Genomic DNA, 15,178 nt, shown 5'->3' on the forward strand with positions numbered 1-15,178 from the left:
ACATGTGAAATTCAGGGTTTACATTTTGTAATTACAAGCTTTAATGTGATTTAAATGTTCCACCTCTGCAATCTTTTGCATTGACTCCAGGTTCTCAGTAATTCACTCGCTAACTTACCATGGTCATTTTGAGGGTTAAGTGGACATGCATTTCCTGTGGACTTAAAGAAATCCCCCAAAGTCACCTGGATAAGCCAAATTGTGCTGGATGATGATGTTTCCTTCAGATTAGTCAGCAAACAAAACCTGCTGCAGTAACCACAGCATGCCTTAAGCACTCAGAGTGTAAAAGATGTTACTGAAGACCCATTTTAGTATGTTTACATTTGCCTAAATGACTTTGGTAACGCTACAGTAAACCAAAGATTATCACAAAGTACAAAACTGGAGATTTTTTTCCTTTTTACAGTTAAAGAGAAAATCAGCTCTTTTGTATCTCAAGTTTAAAAACACAGACACGCACAAGAACGAGACGTGAAGACAGTCGCAGGTATTTTTGTAAGGAAACTTTTTATGTGTGCTTTGTGAAACTCACTTATCATTAGAGACAGAAGGCGTTGCAGTTTCCAGTACAGCAGATAAGGTTTGATATTAAAGAGTACAAAAAAGGAAAAAAAAAAAGAAACAAAATCACAACTCCAGAGTTCATTTCTTTACAAACTCGCAGGGAAAAAAGAGAATGAAAAAGAGAAACAAGCTTTTGGTCCGAGTCTTCTCTTCCCGCTTCCTTCCCCGTCTGCTCCCCCTCCTCTCCCACGAAGACGGGAGAAATCACTTGTCCTCCGTTTAATTTTGACAGGAAACTCAGGCGGGACCTGGTTTGATGACCACAGCTTTCCCCAGATATTGAGCGCACAATATGATTGCATAGTTCTTTTACATAACAATTTTCCTTTTTTTAAAACTTTTTTTTGTTTTGCGTACAATGGAATGTTTACACAGAGACTCCCCAAACGTTCCCCTCCCTCCTTCCTTAGCAGTGATTTTTTTTCCTTCTCTTCAGAGACAAGTGAGGGGAAGGAGGGGGGAGAAAGTGAGGGGGAGAGAGATAGAGGAGGGAACAGGGCTGTAGCCACCAACAGGCACGTTTATCTATTAAATACTTTCACCTTCCCCCTCTCGAACCTTCATTCAGCCAATCGAACGGATCCGTGACATCCCGCGTATGTATGTCAGGTAGATGAAACTCGACTAACTTTTATATAAATGTGTGGTTTTCGTACTTAAACAAGCACCCGGTGCCTAACAGAGGAATAATTTCACAGAAGCAGATATTTGTAATTATTATACTGTTGCTCATCATGGATTTTATACAGGAGAAGGCCTTTAGGTCAACTTTTACATGGTTAGTTTGGCCAAAATTAAAAAGTAAAACCTGAAGAAAAGACTTCTGGAAGCTCAAACCTATCCACTGGTGAAACTGCTTTTAAATTTCTCTGTTTTCTTGTTTCATTTTCTTTATTTTTATTATCTTTTTAATAATAAATGCCACTCTACTTTGCCCTACTGAAAGGCCTGCGGTTGATTACTCTCAACGGCTGGGACTCTGTGTGTGTCATTCTTCAGACTGAAAAAATAAGTATGTACAGCGCTAAGCCCCGCCCACCCCCACCTCCCACCACCCACCTGGTCCAGAAAACGAATGAGAAAGAAAAAAAAGAGGGGAAAAAAAAGAAACGCAGACAGGAAGAGGAAAAGAGCTGAGGTTAGACAGGTCACCTTATCCAGCAACGTGGGAATTATGGGTAAATAGGTCATTTTATCTCTGGTTGGTCAACTCCCCCACCCCTCCCTCCCACCCTTCTGACCCCTGACCCTGCAGCATAAATCTCTCCAGGATCTAATACACAAACTTGCCAGTCGCCACATCAAACCCCACCCCCCCACACGCCCTGGACCCCTGCCCGGCAAGAAGAAGAAAAATTATAATAAAATAAACAAAAATTAGCATAAGTATCAGATTAGCTTGTGCCCCCCATAATCCTAACCCCCCATCCCTCCCCCTGTTTAAACCCCACGAAGGCAGAGAGGGTGAAGCTAAGGACCCGCACTACAGAGCAACTCTGCCCCCCGTCCCACAGACGCCCCCAGATGTGCCCGTTCAAATAAACCTTTATGACAAACTGATGGTGAACATCCATTTGTGACAGTGGGGCTGGAGGCCAAACCATGAGAACTACAGCTCAATCAGCAAGCTCTTAACGATTTCTAAACCGGCACTCGCAGGGGCACATTGTGACCACCACTCAAAATTCTTCCCAGCGCTCGACTCACGGCGTCTCCTCTACCTCCCTCTCCCTCCCCTCATCTGTCCAGCCCTCCTACTCGTCTCGCATCCTCTACAGGTCACTCTCTCCATACAGGGCGGTGGAGAACGACATGTAGTCGAGGGCTCCAGGGACAGCGTCGGGCCCCGCGTAGGGTGCCATGCGGGCGATGCAGTACTCCGCCTGGTCTGGAGGGAGCTCCCGCCTCAGCTCATCAGCTGTGATGTAGTTCTGGTGGAAACAGGAGGCAAAGAGTTCACTGCTAATGCTAATGCACTAAATGACATATAGCTTAATAGAGATGAAAAACTGTTATGTTATTGATCTTCTAAGACAACAGAGGATCGTATTATTGGCTGAATATCATTATTTAGTTCCAAACTCGTGTTTGATGGATCATTTCAGATCACAAGTTCAAGTCTGGAGTTTGACTATCTTGGGATCTTTAAACCGAGTTAGTTTGGACCTGTGCGTCCCAGTTACTTGTCCATTTTTCCTGAGGACACACACTCTCACAGCAGACTGTTAAGAGGACACTTTTCCTCAGGGCTGCACAGCCCACTTTGAGGACCACTGCTTTAAAGCACCGTGCAGGTCCAAGATACAACTGAAGTCCTATAAAACCTCTCCAAATGTCAGGCTGTGTCCGCCTGAGGAGCTGATGTCATAGAAGTCACTAATATTTTCCAAAGCTTTAATCACTCAGTGTTTTAGGGGCCAGTGCTTAAATGAACCAGAACACAGACAATCTGGGCTGCTGATGCAGCTTAAAGCCAAAGTGCTCATACTTATTATTATTATTCAGGATTATTTTTATTATAAATCCTAATATTAACCTGTGAGGAGTCTCTAACAAAAAGGAATATTCTGCACAGATTCAACCTCAAGCTTGTGTTGACTTGTAGTTCTGAACACAAATACTCCCTCTGCTGGTGGTCAGCTTCCTGCTGCACATTTCTTTCTCCAGTATTTTTCTTGTCCAATCAAAAATGAGCACTGATGTCGTTCTGCACTCACCTTATCAGCAGCCAGGATCTTGAAGGAGGCGATGACCTGGTCCGCGGTGTCCCTGTCGGTCGTTTCCGTGGACATGAAGTCGATGAAGGCCTGGAAGGTGACGGCGCCGCTGCCATTGGGGTCCACTATGCCCATGATGCGATTAAATTCAGCTTCGCCCTGGCATCAACAAATTACAGGTTAACCCAGAAGAGACGGCGCTTTGAACTCAAAGGGAACAGGCGCACATTTACAGGGTTTTTCCTGCACAGAGGGACTTAAGAGCTAACTGAAGAGGTTTTAGCCACAGCCAAAGGTTAGTCTGTGGTCATTTTATTTCATATTTAAGTCAGTTTTTATTCAAACGGCCAAAAAGGACAGAAAAGTTCATAGATTTCTGTAAAATGAGAGGACAGCCTCACCGTTTGGAATTGTCTGGGAATCAGAAAGAGTACTAAAAACCCTGCAGTTTGTAAGCATGTAAAATATAGGGACTACCATTAAAGTCCTAACGGGAGCCCCAATATTTTGTATTTCAAACTGACACATGCACGAATATCGTCAGTGGTTGGGATGGAGGGAAAACAGACAGATGACGACACAAAGAGAAAACCGTGAAGAATAATTTGGATGGTCTACATGAAAAACATCAGCTTCCTTCAGTTAGTTACTGATCATCAAGGATGTTAAAGTGACACATGTGACATAAAAGGACAGGAAGTGAGAGCATCAGAGAGAGAGAGCACAGGGTGTCTGCAGGTATCAGGTCACATGCAAATCCACAAAATATCCAAACAGAAAATATTAGTAATAATTAGAAATACTGAGCAATAATTTGCCTGCCTGGGTCCATTTGTCTGAATTAAGAGTTTCACTTCCTGGTTTAAATGTTATAAAAATATGAACAGGACTGATTTTGTCAGAGGCTAAACTTCCCAGAGGGGAAAAAGCCGACTTGGACGAGAATATAATGGAATAAGTAAATCAAAAAGTTCTAGCTTCCATATCCATATCCTGTCCCTCTGATTCAGGTAAAAGCAAAAACACAGAGCTTTTGGGTGCTTCAAAGCTTGTGACTAATTAAACTGCATTAGGATATTTCTGGACCTGCAGACACCCTGAAAGAGCTTCATGCCAGCAGCAGTACCAGGCTGTTTCCTGTAGAAATGAGTAGAGCCCGGAAATCATCTGACAGCATCTGTCCTGATCGCTTCTGCAGGCCGCCACAGCACAGCATAGGTCGGAGGGAGGAGGTGGTGAGTAGACAAAGACGGAGTCAGAGAGATACGAGGGACAGAGAGAGAGAGCAGCAGAGTGAAGGATGGACAGAAATATTGAGATCAAACAGCGAGTGAGTGAGAAAAAAGCCATAAAAAGCACAAACAGTTAACAGAGAGTCTCGCAGCAAAGTAAAAACCTGACGGGCAGACAGACAGCTGAGGGGTGGGGTCCATTCAGAGAGTGAGAGGGAGCCTGCGGAGCTGAAGCAGCACAAAGCAACAGAGACCCCCGGTGGACAAACAGGGACGCAACACCTCCATGAACCTCCATGCCGATGGACTGAACCCTGCCTGAATCCAGAGCACGGCAGCAGGCTCCGAGCAGGAGCACCGACTGATCACTGACCAGTTTCACTTCATCACGCCACAGAGTATCAAAAATAGAAACCTAATTTAGTTTACCTAATTATTAATACTGTAATTGTTCAATCTGTATTGATATGCTTATCCAATTTTATTTTATGCAATTATGTCGAAATAGTTTCTTATCATTTTTGTCTATTTCAGGCTGTTTCTGGTTACTTTTTTTATTTGTAATGCAAATTTTTATGGCTTCAAACATCAACCATTTGTAGCCTGTGTGGAAAAAATAAAATCAATTAAGCTACAAATTTTGCTAGATGCTGAATTGTCTGACTTCTATGTGTCAGTGTATAGAATCAGTAAAAGAAACATAGATTGTGATTGGCTGGATGTGGCTGGCAGTGATCTCCGCCCTGCTCTCCTGCTCAGAGGCCTGATGACGCCGGCTCTCCCTCCGTCCAATCTTTTTGCTCCTACCTGCTTGTCCTTCTCCACATCGTAGCCCAGACTGATCAAACAGGCCTTGAACTCCTCGGCCATCAGGGCCCCGCTGTGGTCCTGAGATCGGCCAAACACCCAATGACAGAGCACCGCATCGTGAGGATGAACCAATCGTAACACAGGAATGGTGGCGGTGGAGGACAGTGACCATGAGATCCACAGCATGCAGGGAGACGATGAAGACATGGAGGATGAAGGGACACACATTTATGGATGTTTAGACAATGTCGCCACACACACAAACCCCCACACCCACTCAAGAGCTGTGATGTTCACAAACTGTCACTTTTTAATCTCCACCAATCACGAACGTGAATGAATAACAAAGACAGATGATCCCAGTCCTCTTCAGTCCAGAGCAGCTTGCATTTATGGACACAGCAATGAACTGTTGTGGTTTCACAAATGACTTTCACTTACAGATCCACTGTTTTAATGCAGTTGTTACTGTTTTATGTTTATTTTTTATGCATTAAATTATGATACATGTTAAGGCCTCAAAAATGTAAAAAATAATCTATATTTAAGGGAGAACAAACCTCAGTTTCAAAAATTGTTGTGTTGTCTTTGCAGCATTTTTAAATGTATATAGTTCAGAATTTAAATAATTTGCAAATCGCTGCATTCAGTTTTTATTGAAAACTGACACAATGTTCCCAAATTTAGAGAAAAGTATCCATGCAAAGACTGAAATGGGGTCAGCGGGTTGCTACAAGTGCTTTCTTTGTACTGAGTGCAAAGAATAGTTCCAGTGTTGTGTCGTAAAGAAATAAACACACTGATGTGACGAACAAAAAGACTGATGGGTGAGTGACCACCGTGTCAGATAGTGGCATGAATGAGTGACACACACAGAGCGGCATGAGATGGTGAACGATGGCGGTGTCGTCCTCCTCTCTGACAGCTGAGAGCTTTCAATCATCACGTTTAACCACCACAAAACACAAAAAATGACATCTGGTAGGTTTAGTTTAGTTTTTTTAAATGCAGAAAACAGCGTTCCAAAGGGGTGACATACTTCTGCAGGTTTGCATGTCCAGTGAGGGAAAAAAGACCAAGTGCAACCCCAAAATAACACATTTCAAACCAAAAGTAGCATTTCTTAGTTGATCTTAAAACAAGTAGCCTTTTGCTAACTGGATGTTTCCTCACTCTTCACCCTTCTGGTAAAAGCCAGTCACCATCCGTGCCTTTTTTAAAATTTCACCAACACCGCCTGTGCTCGCGAGTGAAACATCAGGATGAGTACTTACACGTCTGGCTCCTCTCTCACCCCCATCTAAGGTCTAAACATCCAGTCAGTCACATTATAAGTAAACAGGAAAAACACAGGCCAAATCCTCACACTGAAAACTGTTCAGGAAGTCCAATTAACCACAACTAACCCACTGCTAATGACTATACTCTAAGTAGACACAAATACATAAGTTAAGATGTCTGGTGCATCATAGCTGGTCTACACTATCATGTATTGTATATGTAATGGTAATAATCATTAAATGCTTCATGTTTATAATTTTTAGATCAACATATGAAACAAAAACAGGGTTTCTCCTCAGGTTTCACTGTCAACCTAAACGCCTAATACTGACACTAATACTCTGTAATACTGTGAGGTTTGATAACAGGATAACAGAACAGGTGTAATAAATAACCGGTGAGCGCAGAGCTCGGGCCCTGACCTTGTCAAAGTGGTTGAAGGAGGCGCGGTACTCGTACAGCTGCTCCTGGCTGATGCCCTTGGCGTCACGTGTCAGGATCTGGTTCTCGACCTCGTTGATGGTTCTGGCGATGGTGGTGAGCAGCTGCTCCCAGCCCACCCGGAGGTGCTGCAGTGATGGGACGGGGTTGACAGGAGAGGTTAAGAACTGAGATGCGAGAGAGAACTCGGGTTCGACAGTGTCCTCAAAGGTTAACACAAAGCATGTGCTCGTTTTGTTACAGAGTTCATGCTCACCTTATGTCACACAGCTGTCCTACTTTAATGGATTTCAAACATTTTCATTTGGGAAGTGAAACAGACTTTTATCTTTGTCACTGAACGCATTCATTGCTGAAGGTTTTGTGCGCGTTTGCGTTACCTCCATCGTGTAGGAAGTGTACTGGTTGTCGAAGATGAGCGCCTCCTGGATGTGTTGGTGGTATCCCTCCAGCTTGTTAATTTCGGGTGTGTATGATATGATGCTCTTCTGGTATTCCTTCAGGTTGGTCAGCTGGTCCTCCAGGGTGCCGTTCATTTCAATGGATATCCTGCCAATTTCCTGCCAACACAAACACCTGAAACGCTGACACTCGAACATATTTATAAAAACAAGAAACACTTTTCTACTTTTATCAGGTCTAAATCTAACTATCGGGTTGGGCGTCTACTGTGATATCTAATGTGACAATGACAAAATTCTTCTAAATAAACTTTTCCAAATGACTAAGATTTTTTTTCTGTAAGGATGCTGAAGAGTTGTCATTTACGGTTCCTGAACTATGAATAGACGAAGTACATTTCATTCCTCCTGCTCTCAGTAATGCAGCGTGCATGCACAGTGACGATCTAATCTAAACACAACGCTCATGGATAAAACATCTAGAAACTGAAGAACTCTGTGGGCTGTGGGTAAATCTGCACCCTGTCTTACATTTGCTCTGTGAGTCCGTGTTTCACAAAGTGTCTGCAAAGTGACAAACTGCACACAGCTGAGCAAACGTGAAAACCCTGACATAATGCTGAGCACGTTGTGACTGTGGAGGCTGATCCGTTACCTCCATTTTGGCCTGGATGTAAGCGCCAACCGTGTTGGCCTGAGTGGCGAACGTGGCTCTCAGAGTGTCGTTGGAGTTCTGCTTGTTCAGCTCTTCCTGCAGGGCGTTGTCACGCAGTGGCACCATAGCCATCGCCTGCAAATGCACACAAAGAAGAATTAGAAACAACTGCACCCACACAAACACACACAAACACACAAACATGAAGCACCAGCTGCAGAAAAACATTCAGTCACTCAGCCTGTGGAGGGTAGCGTTTTTAACACACTGGAGAAAAGGTTCTTCTTCTATGCAGGATTCACCGGGAAAAAAAAGCATTTAAGAGGAAAAATCTGAGCTGCGTCATTAAAGTAGCAGACAGCATTAATAGTTTACTGCTCCGGCATGAATGAGCTGCAAGTTTATTGCCTTAAAATGATTAACGTCAGCCTTCGTTAAACAGCTTTCTGCCGAGTACTCCGTCTCACTTCATGAAGCAAACTTCAGGAGCGAAACCTTCTTCTGAGCATTAGAGAGCTGAGGCAGCAGCTCACCTGTTCCCACTTGCTGTTGATGCTCTCAGGTGTGATGGAGGTGTACGGGTTTCCGCCGCTCAGCTTGATGCCGTTGCTCTGGGCGATCTTCTGCACCTCGGACTGGATGGACTGGATAGCCTCGCGCTCCTTGTTGGCCTCGGGCAGGGTGGACTTGAACTGCTCGTGGGCTGTGATCAGACCCTGAGAGAAGGAGGAAAGAAACACGTTTGCTGGGTTTTCTGGTTTTTGTGGGATAAATGCAGCTCTGTGGTTTTAAATAGTAAACACCGGAACTTTTCTTTGGCTCAGTGCTGGACCTCAGCTGTATGTTTCATATGCTGCACTTATTTATTCACCACTTGACTTCCCAGTTCCCAGATACCTGGATCTCCTCAATATTGTGGACGATGAACATGTCCTGCAGGTCCTCCATAGCTCCCTCCATCCAGTTGTTGAAAGGTGCCGCTCTCTTGGCGTACTCCAGGTACAGCTCATCTATCGACTCCAGCTGCTTCTCTGTCCTCTGTTGGCAGGAAAACAGAAGACGGCCTTATTAAAATACATTTCAATACATTTTAAAATACATTTGACATTTCATTATGTTATAGATTTTAAATCTTTAAAAGCGCTAAATTAGATCGATGAGATCAGGAGGGAATTATTTGGTCTGAACAACAGTAAAGGTGCACGCTGTTAAAGATGTTCGCTTCCACAAAGCATCACAAAAGAGAAGGATGCACTTCACACTATCACGAATAACCACGATCCTTTTAAAGTTCAAAAGGTGCTGCACAAACAGGCCGAATCGTACCTCCAGTGACTCTTTGCGTTTGTGGGTGAGGGCTCCCAGGACGTCCCACTGATCGCAGATCTTCTGACAGCGAGCGTTGACACTGGCGGCATCGTAGTAGTCCAGTTCACTGGAAAAGGAAGAAAAGAAAAAGGGTTTTCCTTTGTCGAGCACTTCTTATGATCAGATTCACTTTCAGACGCACTTCTTTCTGTTAATCGACACCATCTGACTGTGAGGTCAGATTTTGGACGTTAAGTCTGATTTAAAATTTTAGAGGGGGGAAAGGCATCAGGCGACTGCTCTGAGTCTGTGTCGATCAAACCAAAGTGACCTGACAGAAGCCTCAAAGCTGCTTCTTTACTCTGAAAAAATACACAGATGTCTCCAAAGAACACCGGAGCTCTTCTTCACCCACTTTGCTCTGTAGTTTTGTCCATTTCTGACTGAAATGTGAATTTAATGCAACTCGAGACGATGTTAAAGGAAGCTGTGAAAATAATGTGAGTGTTGGAAGAAAAAGAAGAAAGAACTGAAGTAAAGTTGTTTGCCCCGCGGGCGGTACATCTAAGAATTCAAATGAGAACAAAACGAATAATACTCCAATCAATTGTGAAAAATGATCTGCTGGAACAGATTATTACACACCAGCAGCTTCGGGCAGCAGAACAAACCATCAGTAAGTTTCCAAAATGAGACTTGTGCATATTTAGCAGCTTCATTACTCAGAATAAATGAACCCTGACGTGGAGACGAGAGCCATCGGGAGCTAGCAGCAAATGATGCTGTGTGTTTCACCTCACAGCGAGGCGCAGGTACTATGCTACAGTTTAATTGCCGTCTGATGACAAACCTGCGTGAAAGGAAAGAATTGTCACAAACTATGAAGAATTGAGCTGCCAAGGTGAGAACGGCCCGACCTGCTTTGTGTGTTTATGCATGAAAGAAGCCACGAGGAACATTCAGGAACCGATGCTAATGAAGTCAGAGATGTTAGCGGCTCCACTCTTACTTGAGCTCCTGCGCGATGGCGGCGATCTGCTCTACTCTGTCCTGGTGGGCGGCCAGGTCGCTCTCAAAGGCCTCGTGTTTCCGGAGCAGCGCCTTGACTTCTGACAGGGTGCACGTCTCATAGTCTTTCTGGGTAAGCATGGCCTCCTTACCTGCATGCACAAAAGCCTCACTTATTCAGAGACAAGCATTCTGGCGTCGTGAAGACGTTTGCTTCACCGCGATGGAATTTACATACCGTCGGTCCAGGATTCATGGATGGCACACTTCTGGTGGAACTTGACGGCCAGATGCTCCAGTCTCTCCAGACGCCTGATCTCGCTGAGGATCCACTCCTCGTAGCCTTTCTCTGCTCCTTCCAGATTGTGCCACGCTTTGTTGATGTCCTGAGAGCAAACAGGAAGAGTTACTGTAGAGTAGAAACTCCAAACACAGTAAAACATCTCATACGTGCAGAAAAGTGTGAATGAGGTGGTGTAAACTGCTGTAATATTTACAAACGAACTTAAAGCTGGATTGTTTGTTAACCATATCACAGAAAAGTAACTTAATACTGACTGTGTTAAATTCCCTAAGCTATAACTGAATCGGTTTTTACACCAATCTTTAGAAATCCTCTGTTAGCGCGCGACAGGCTGCTTTGCGACTGTTGATAATGAAGTTGTGTCGCGCAGCTTCAAGTGTGGTGTAACTTTTCCCATCGACTGTGTGCGAGTTTCATACCGACACCATGCGTCCTTCTGACGGCATGAAGGCAGGTCTGTTGCTGAGTCTCAGTTTAGTCTGCAGAGTGTTGAAGCTGATCTCCAGCTGGCATTTCTCTTGGACCTGCAGACAGGAACATCTCAGTGTCACTGAACACATTCAGCAGAGGAAAACCAACACACATATGTGAGAGGGCACAGTGCTCTTATATGGTGATGCCACAAGGACAGATATAAAAGTTCCAGCGATTAAGAGCATAAACTCTTCAAAATGTTAACTGAAGTCAGAGCAAAGAACCCGAAGACCTGTTCATCTGTACAAGTTAACCGGACAAGACAACCCCTGCTGGTCACTGGAAAGAATGCAGGTTTAAAGAACCTGTGCATTTTCAGACTCAGACATAAAATCACAGCATTATAAGCTAAATGCATAGAATAAGGTCTTGGGAAAAGGGCTCGTGCTGCCACGCAGTGTGAGATTAACACACTATAATAACTGGTTAATGTGATTACACAGTATACAACTCGTCCTCAATTTAAATGCTTATAATAAAAGGCTGAAGAAGCTCTGTGCGGAGGGATTCAAACATTTTGGGAAGAGGTCAGAGTAACATGTGAGAAAATATTTGCAAAAACATTTTCCAGCAGACTCTGATCCATTTTTCCTTTTTCCTCTCCAGAGGGACACAATTATAACAAAAATGAACAAACACTGATGAACCTCAGTGGACCCCAGAGACGAAAGCAACCACTCTGCAGAAGCTACACCATGAATGAGTTTAAAAAACCCAGATTTTAAATGTCAAGAAGAAGAATATTATTTTGGAAGAAAACAAATATTGAACACTGAGTAAGATTAATGAGATTAAACTTTCCACTACAAAGATTTGGGTCTGCTGCGATCACAGCAGTTTGTGAGCCTTTTTTCTTTGTTTAGAAATGCTGAGAACAGTTCACGAGAGGTTTTCTATACCTTGGGTGGTTTGTGCACACAGCGGTAGTCTCTGAAGTCCTCCTGTTTCACCTGCATGTCATTTACAGTCTTCTCTTGGGTTCGGTTCTCCAGCCAGGGGATGGTCCGACGGATCCACTCCAGGAGCTGGAGGCAGAGAGGACAGCGCGGTGAAAACAGGACAGACAAACGGGTCGTCTTCCTTTCTCCAAAGTCTGCCGTGCAAGTAAAAGATGGCATGCTTCGATACTCACATCACTGGCCAGTTTCTCGTAGTCCTCCATCATTTGCTCGTTCTCCTGGTTGACAGCCAGCACTTTGCAGATTCGATTTGCGGCTGTCTCAGCCTATTAGGAAGAAGAGTGATGAGTGGAGCTGGACATGACTGGATAAAACTCCATCAGAGTCTACTCTCTGAGCTCAAAGCTTCATAATAAAGTCACTGAACTGAGCTTAAAAATAAGTGTCTACCGCCGCTTATTAGTACCTCAGCCTGGCCTTTCATTGCAGCTGTGACAAACGCATTTTTGCTTTTCAAATCTGTGCGCACACTCCACACGCAGGCAGTGAGGGAGGTATGTCGAGCCAAGTTTAGGCACGTGTTATTTAAAATAAGGCAAAAACTCCAATGTAGGTCAAACCGGGGCTTAATATGACTGCTACAAACATGCTCCAGCTCTTGATGGTTAGTTCAATGTGCCAACGTCATTCTGTGTGTATTTAAAACTTCATGCATCTCCCTTCAAAACCTGGGAATCAGTGCGTCTAGTTACAGTTCATGTAGCGCTGCAGTCCACGTCAGTGCGTCTGCCTAGGATATTACACTACTGTACCACTGAAATATAAAACACAGCACAGAATTTGATAAGCTGATTCAAGGTCATACCTACTGTACAACAAAACATCTGCATTTATGCTGCTCGTCCAATAAGCTTACGGACTATGCTTTCACCAGAATATAAGACACAGGTTATATCATATAAAACATTTACAATAGTTTGAAAAGTGTTAATAGCTGAAAAGAAAACTTGAGACATCAGCTAATGTTTCCCACAGTAATGAATCCAGACCGGTCTGGTTTCTCTAAACCACATCAGCAGCATGACCACCGGCGGTTTGCCGCTTTCCCGGAGGAAGAATCCTCGTCAATATAAAGTGGTTCACGCTCCAGCTGAGATATCCAAAAATCAAAATCTGTGCATGATCTCAGTGGAAAAGAAGAAATTTAAATGCCAAAAATCACCCACAGAAACATGCATGGAATGCAATCAGTGCAGGTGACCGCCGAGTTTAAGTCCAGCCCATAAAGTCTGGAGCATTTTGAGGGAAACAGCTGATGTCCAAAGAGCCGAGACAGAAGCACCAAGAGTTCCCATCATGCTCCTGCTCAGTTTCCTGTTCTGCAGATAATATTTGACTGAATTTGTACAAAACCATAAGTGCAGCTGAACTCTCCAACTGTTGGATCGAGCGAGGAGAAACAGAGCAGCTCAAACTTCCATCTAATAAATGCTGGGCTGGAATTCCAGCATGTTCCTGTGATTTCACCTCTGGTTCCTGTCTTTTCACACTCTAAAAACGTTACATCACAAATATGTTTTACCAACGATGGAAACTTTGGTGCATTTCAGGGTTTTTCTTCGCAGCGCTGAGTGTTAATGTGAGTCTGACGGGTGAGGAGCTCACCTTCTGTGCGCCAGAGAAGGCGTGATAGAAGCAGGAAACATAGGTCATTATGGCCTTCTCATCCGGCCTCAGCGTACCCACGATGTCTACGCATCACCCAGCAGAACAGAGGGAGAGAGAGAGACAGAGTGAAGCCAAAGCTACCCAAAGCTACACTTTGATTGCCCCCTGCAGGATGTGAGAGAAAGGTGAGTCAGGTGGGGGCGACGGTGAGCGCCCCCCTCGTTAGTGCCACAGCTTGGAGCGCCTCCTGTCACCAGGAAGAGAGGGCCACCAGAGGAGTCCTCTGGAAGGGAATCGTGGGACACTGGAGCCACAAGTTCAAGTGTGGGACACAAACAGGCATGAACTGCTTAATCCAGTCAAAGCGGTTCATTCACCATCTGATGGAGGTCACTGGGTTCACTCAGCAGGTCAATGATGTCAGCACACTGACTGACTAATTCTTCTTCATCTTCAGAGTTTTATTCTCGTACTCAACTACAGCGTCTTCATCAACTACAGGTGGAAAAATATTCTCAAATAACCAAGTGAACAAAATGAGAACCCGGCACAGCGACTGGTGAATGAAAGCGCTTCCTGTGAACTGGAGCGGGCGCGATTTGTGTGACGTTGCCGAATAAATTACGATGCTGGCAAAAGCAGTAAATGTGGACGTTTCAGAGTTGTGTTTGGCACAAACGCTCGAAGCGGTCAGAGAGCTAACGCAAATAACTCACGAGCTAAAAGCAAAACTTGAACTCGTGCCCATTTCTGCTTGTCTCACACACATAATATCAAACACACACACACACACACACACACACACACACACACACACCTCGTGAGACTGCAGAGGAACAAACAAGTTCTGAATGAGCCAGAAAATTAATTAGAGGAAGATGAGCAAAACAAGAGACGCATCGATTGGCTTCCTGTCACGGGCCCACAGGGAGAGGGGAGGGGAGGGTGAAGGAGGAGGAAAACAAGAGGGAAACGAGAGGACAGGGACGAAGATGATTTAATAAAATTTATGACAGACCCACTATGGGATGAATCTTTAACATCATATTTACTTGACTTTATTAAAGACATGCATGATTTGAAACCAAACTTTCTCCAGAATAAGAGTTTTTACTTCTAGTCAAAGGATTTGTCTTGTGCACATTATGTTAAATGTCTAAATTTCACTTTGAGCTGCAGGAATTTCATTCTGGAATTTTGAATTTAGCAGTTTATGAAAGTGTACAGAGTAAAGTGGTTTCTGGTCTTTGTGTTTGTAAAGACTGAGCTCGTGAGCCTTCCTGCAACATCTAAAGTTTATCGACTGATATCATCCGATATCACCTCCTTTGATTTTTGCACATATATTTTTATCTCAGTACATATCGTTCATTTCATTCTGCACATAATGCGGATTTTATTCTGTCTGTGTTA

General features: G+C 44.0%; 1 protein-coding gene across 5 annotated transcripts in view; it reads right to left on the reverse strand.

Moving 5' to 3' along the window:
* Positions 1–2,006: 2,006 nt before the first annotated feature.
* LOC134640550 (alpha-actinin-4-like) overlaps positions 2,007–15,178 on the reverse strand; it is a 57,778-nt gene continuing 44,606 nt past the window's right edge. Inside the window, exons 9-23 of one of the 5 annotated variants that reach the window (XM_063492434.1) lie at positions 12,331–12,423; positions 12,098–12,223; positions 11,144–11,248; positions 10,659–10,806; positions 10,422–10,572; positions 9,431–9,539; positions 9,002–9,142; positions 8,638–8,820; positions 8,105–8,239; positions 7,429–7,608; positions 7,030–7,176; positions 5,324–5,404; positions 4,411–4,476; positions 3,285–3,443; positions 2,007–2,498 (exon numbers count right to left, since the gene is read on the reverse strand). In XM_063492434.1, coding sequence (XP_063348504.1) covers positions 2,340–2,498; positions 3,285–3,443; positions 4,411–4,476; positions 5,324–5,404; positions 7,030–7,176; positions 7,429–7,608; positions 8,105–8,239; positions 8,638–8,820; positions 9,002–9,142; positions 9,431–9,539; positions 10,422–10,572; positions 10,659–10,806; positions 11,144–11,248; positions 12,098–12,223; positions 12,331–12,423 — 1,983 coding nt within the window. In that variant the 3' untranslated portion in view covers positions 2,007–2,339. Of the gene's footprint in view, positions 2,499–3,284; positions 3,444–4,410; positions 4,477–5,323; positions 5,405–7,029; positions 7,177–7,428; positions 7,609–8,104; positions 8,240–8,637; positions 8,821–9,001; positions 9,143–9,430; positions 9,540–10,421; positions 10,573–10,658; positions 10,807–11,143; positions 11,249–12,097; positions 12,224–12,330; positions 12,424–13,762; positions 13,849–15,178 lie in introns of all 5 variants that reach the window. The other 4 variants (XM_063492432.1, XM_063492430.1, XM_063492433.1 and 1 more) reach the window with 4 other exon arrangements.

This window comes from Pelmatolapia mariae, linkage group LG14, assembly GCF_036321145.2.
Source record: "Pelmatolapia mariae isolate MD_Pm_ZW linkage group LG14, Pm_UMD_F_2, whole genome shotgun sequence".
In the NCBI taxonomy this organism is placed as follows: domain Eukaryota; kingdom Metazoa; phylum Chordata; class Actinopteri; order Cichliformes; family Cichlidae; genus Pelmatolapia; species Pelmatolapia mariae.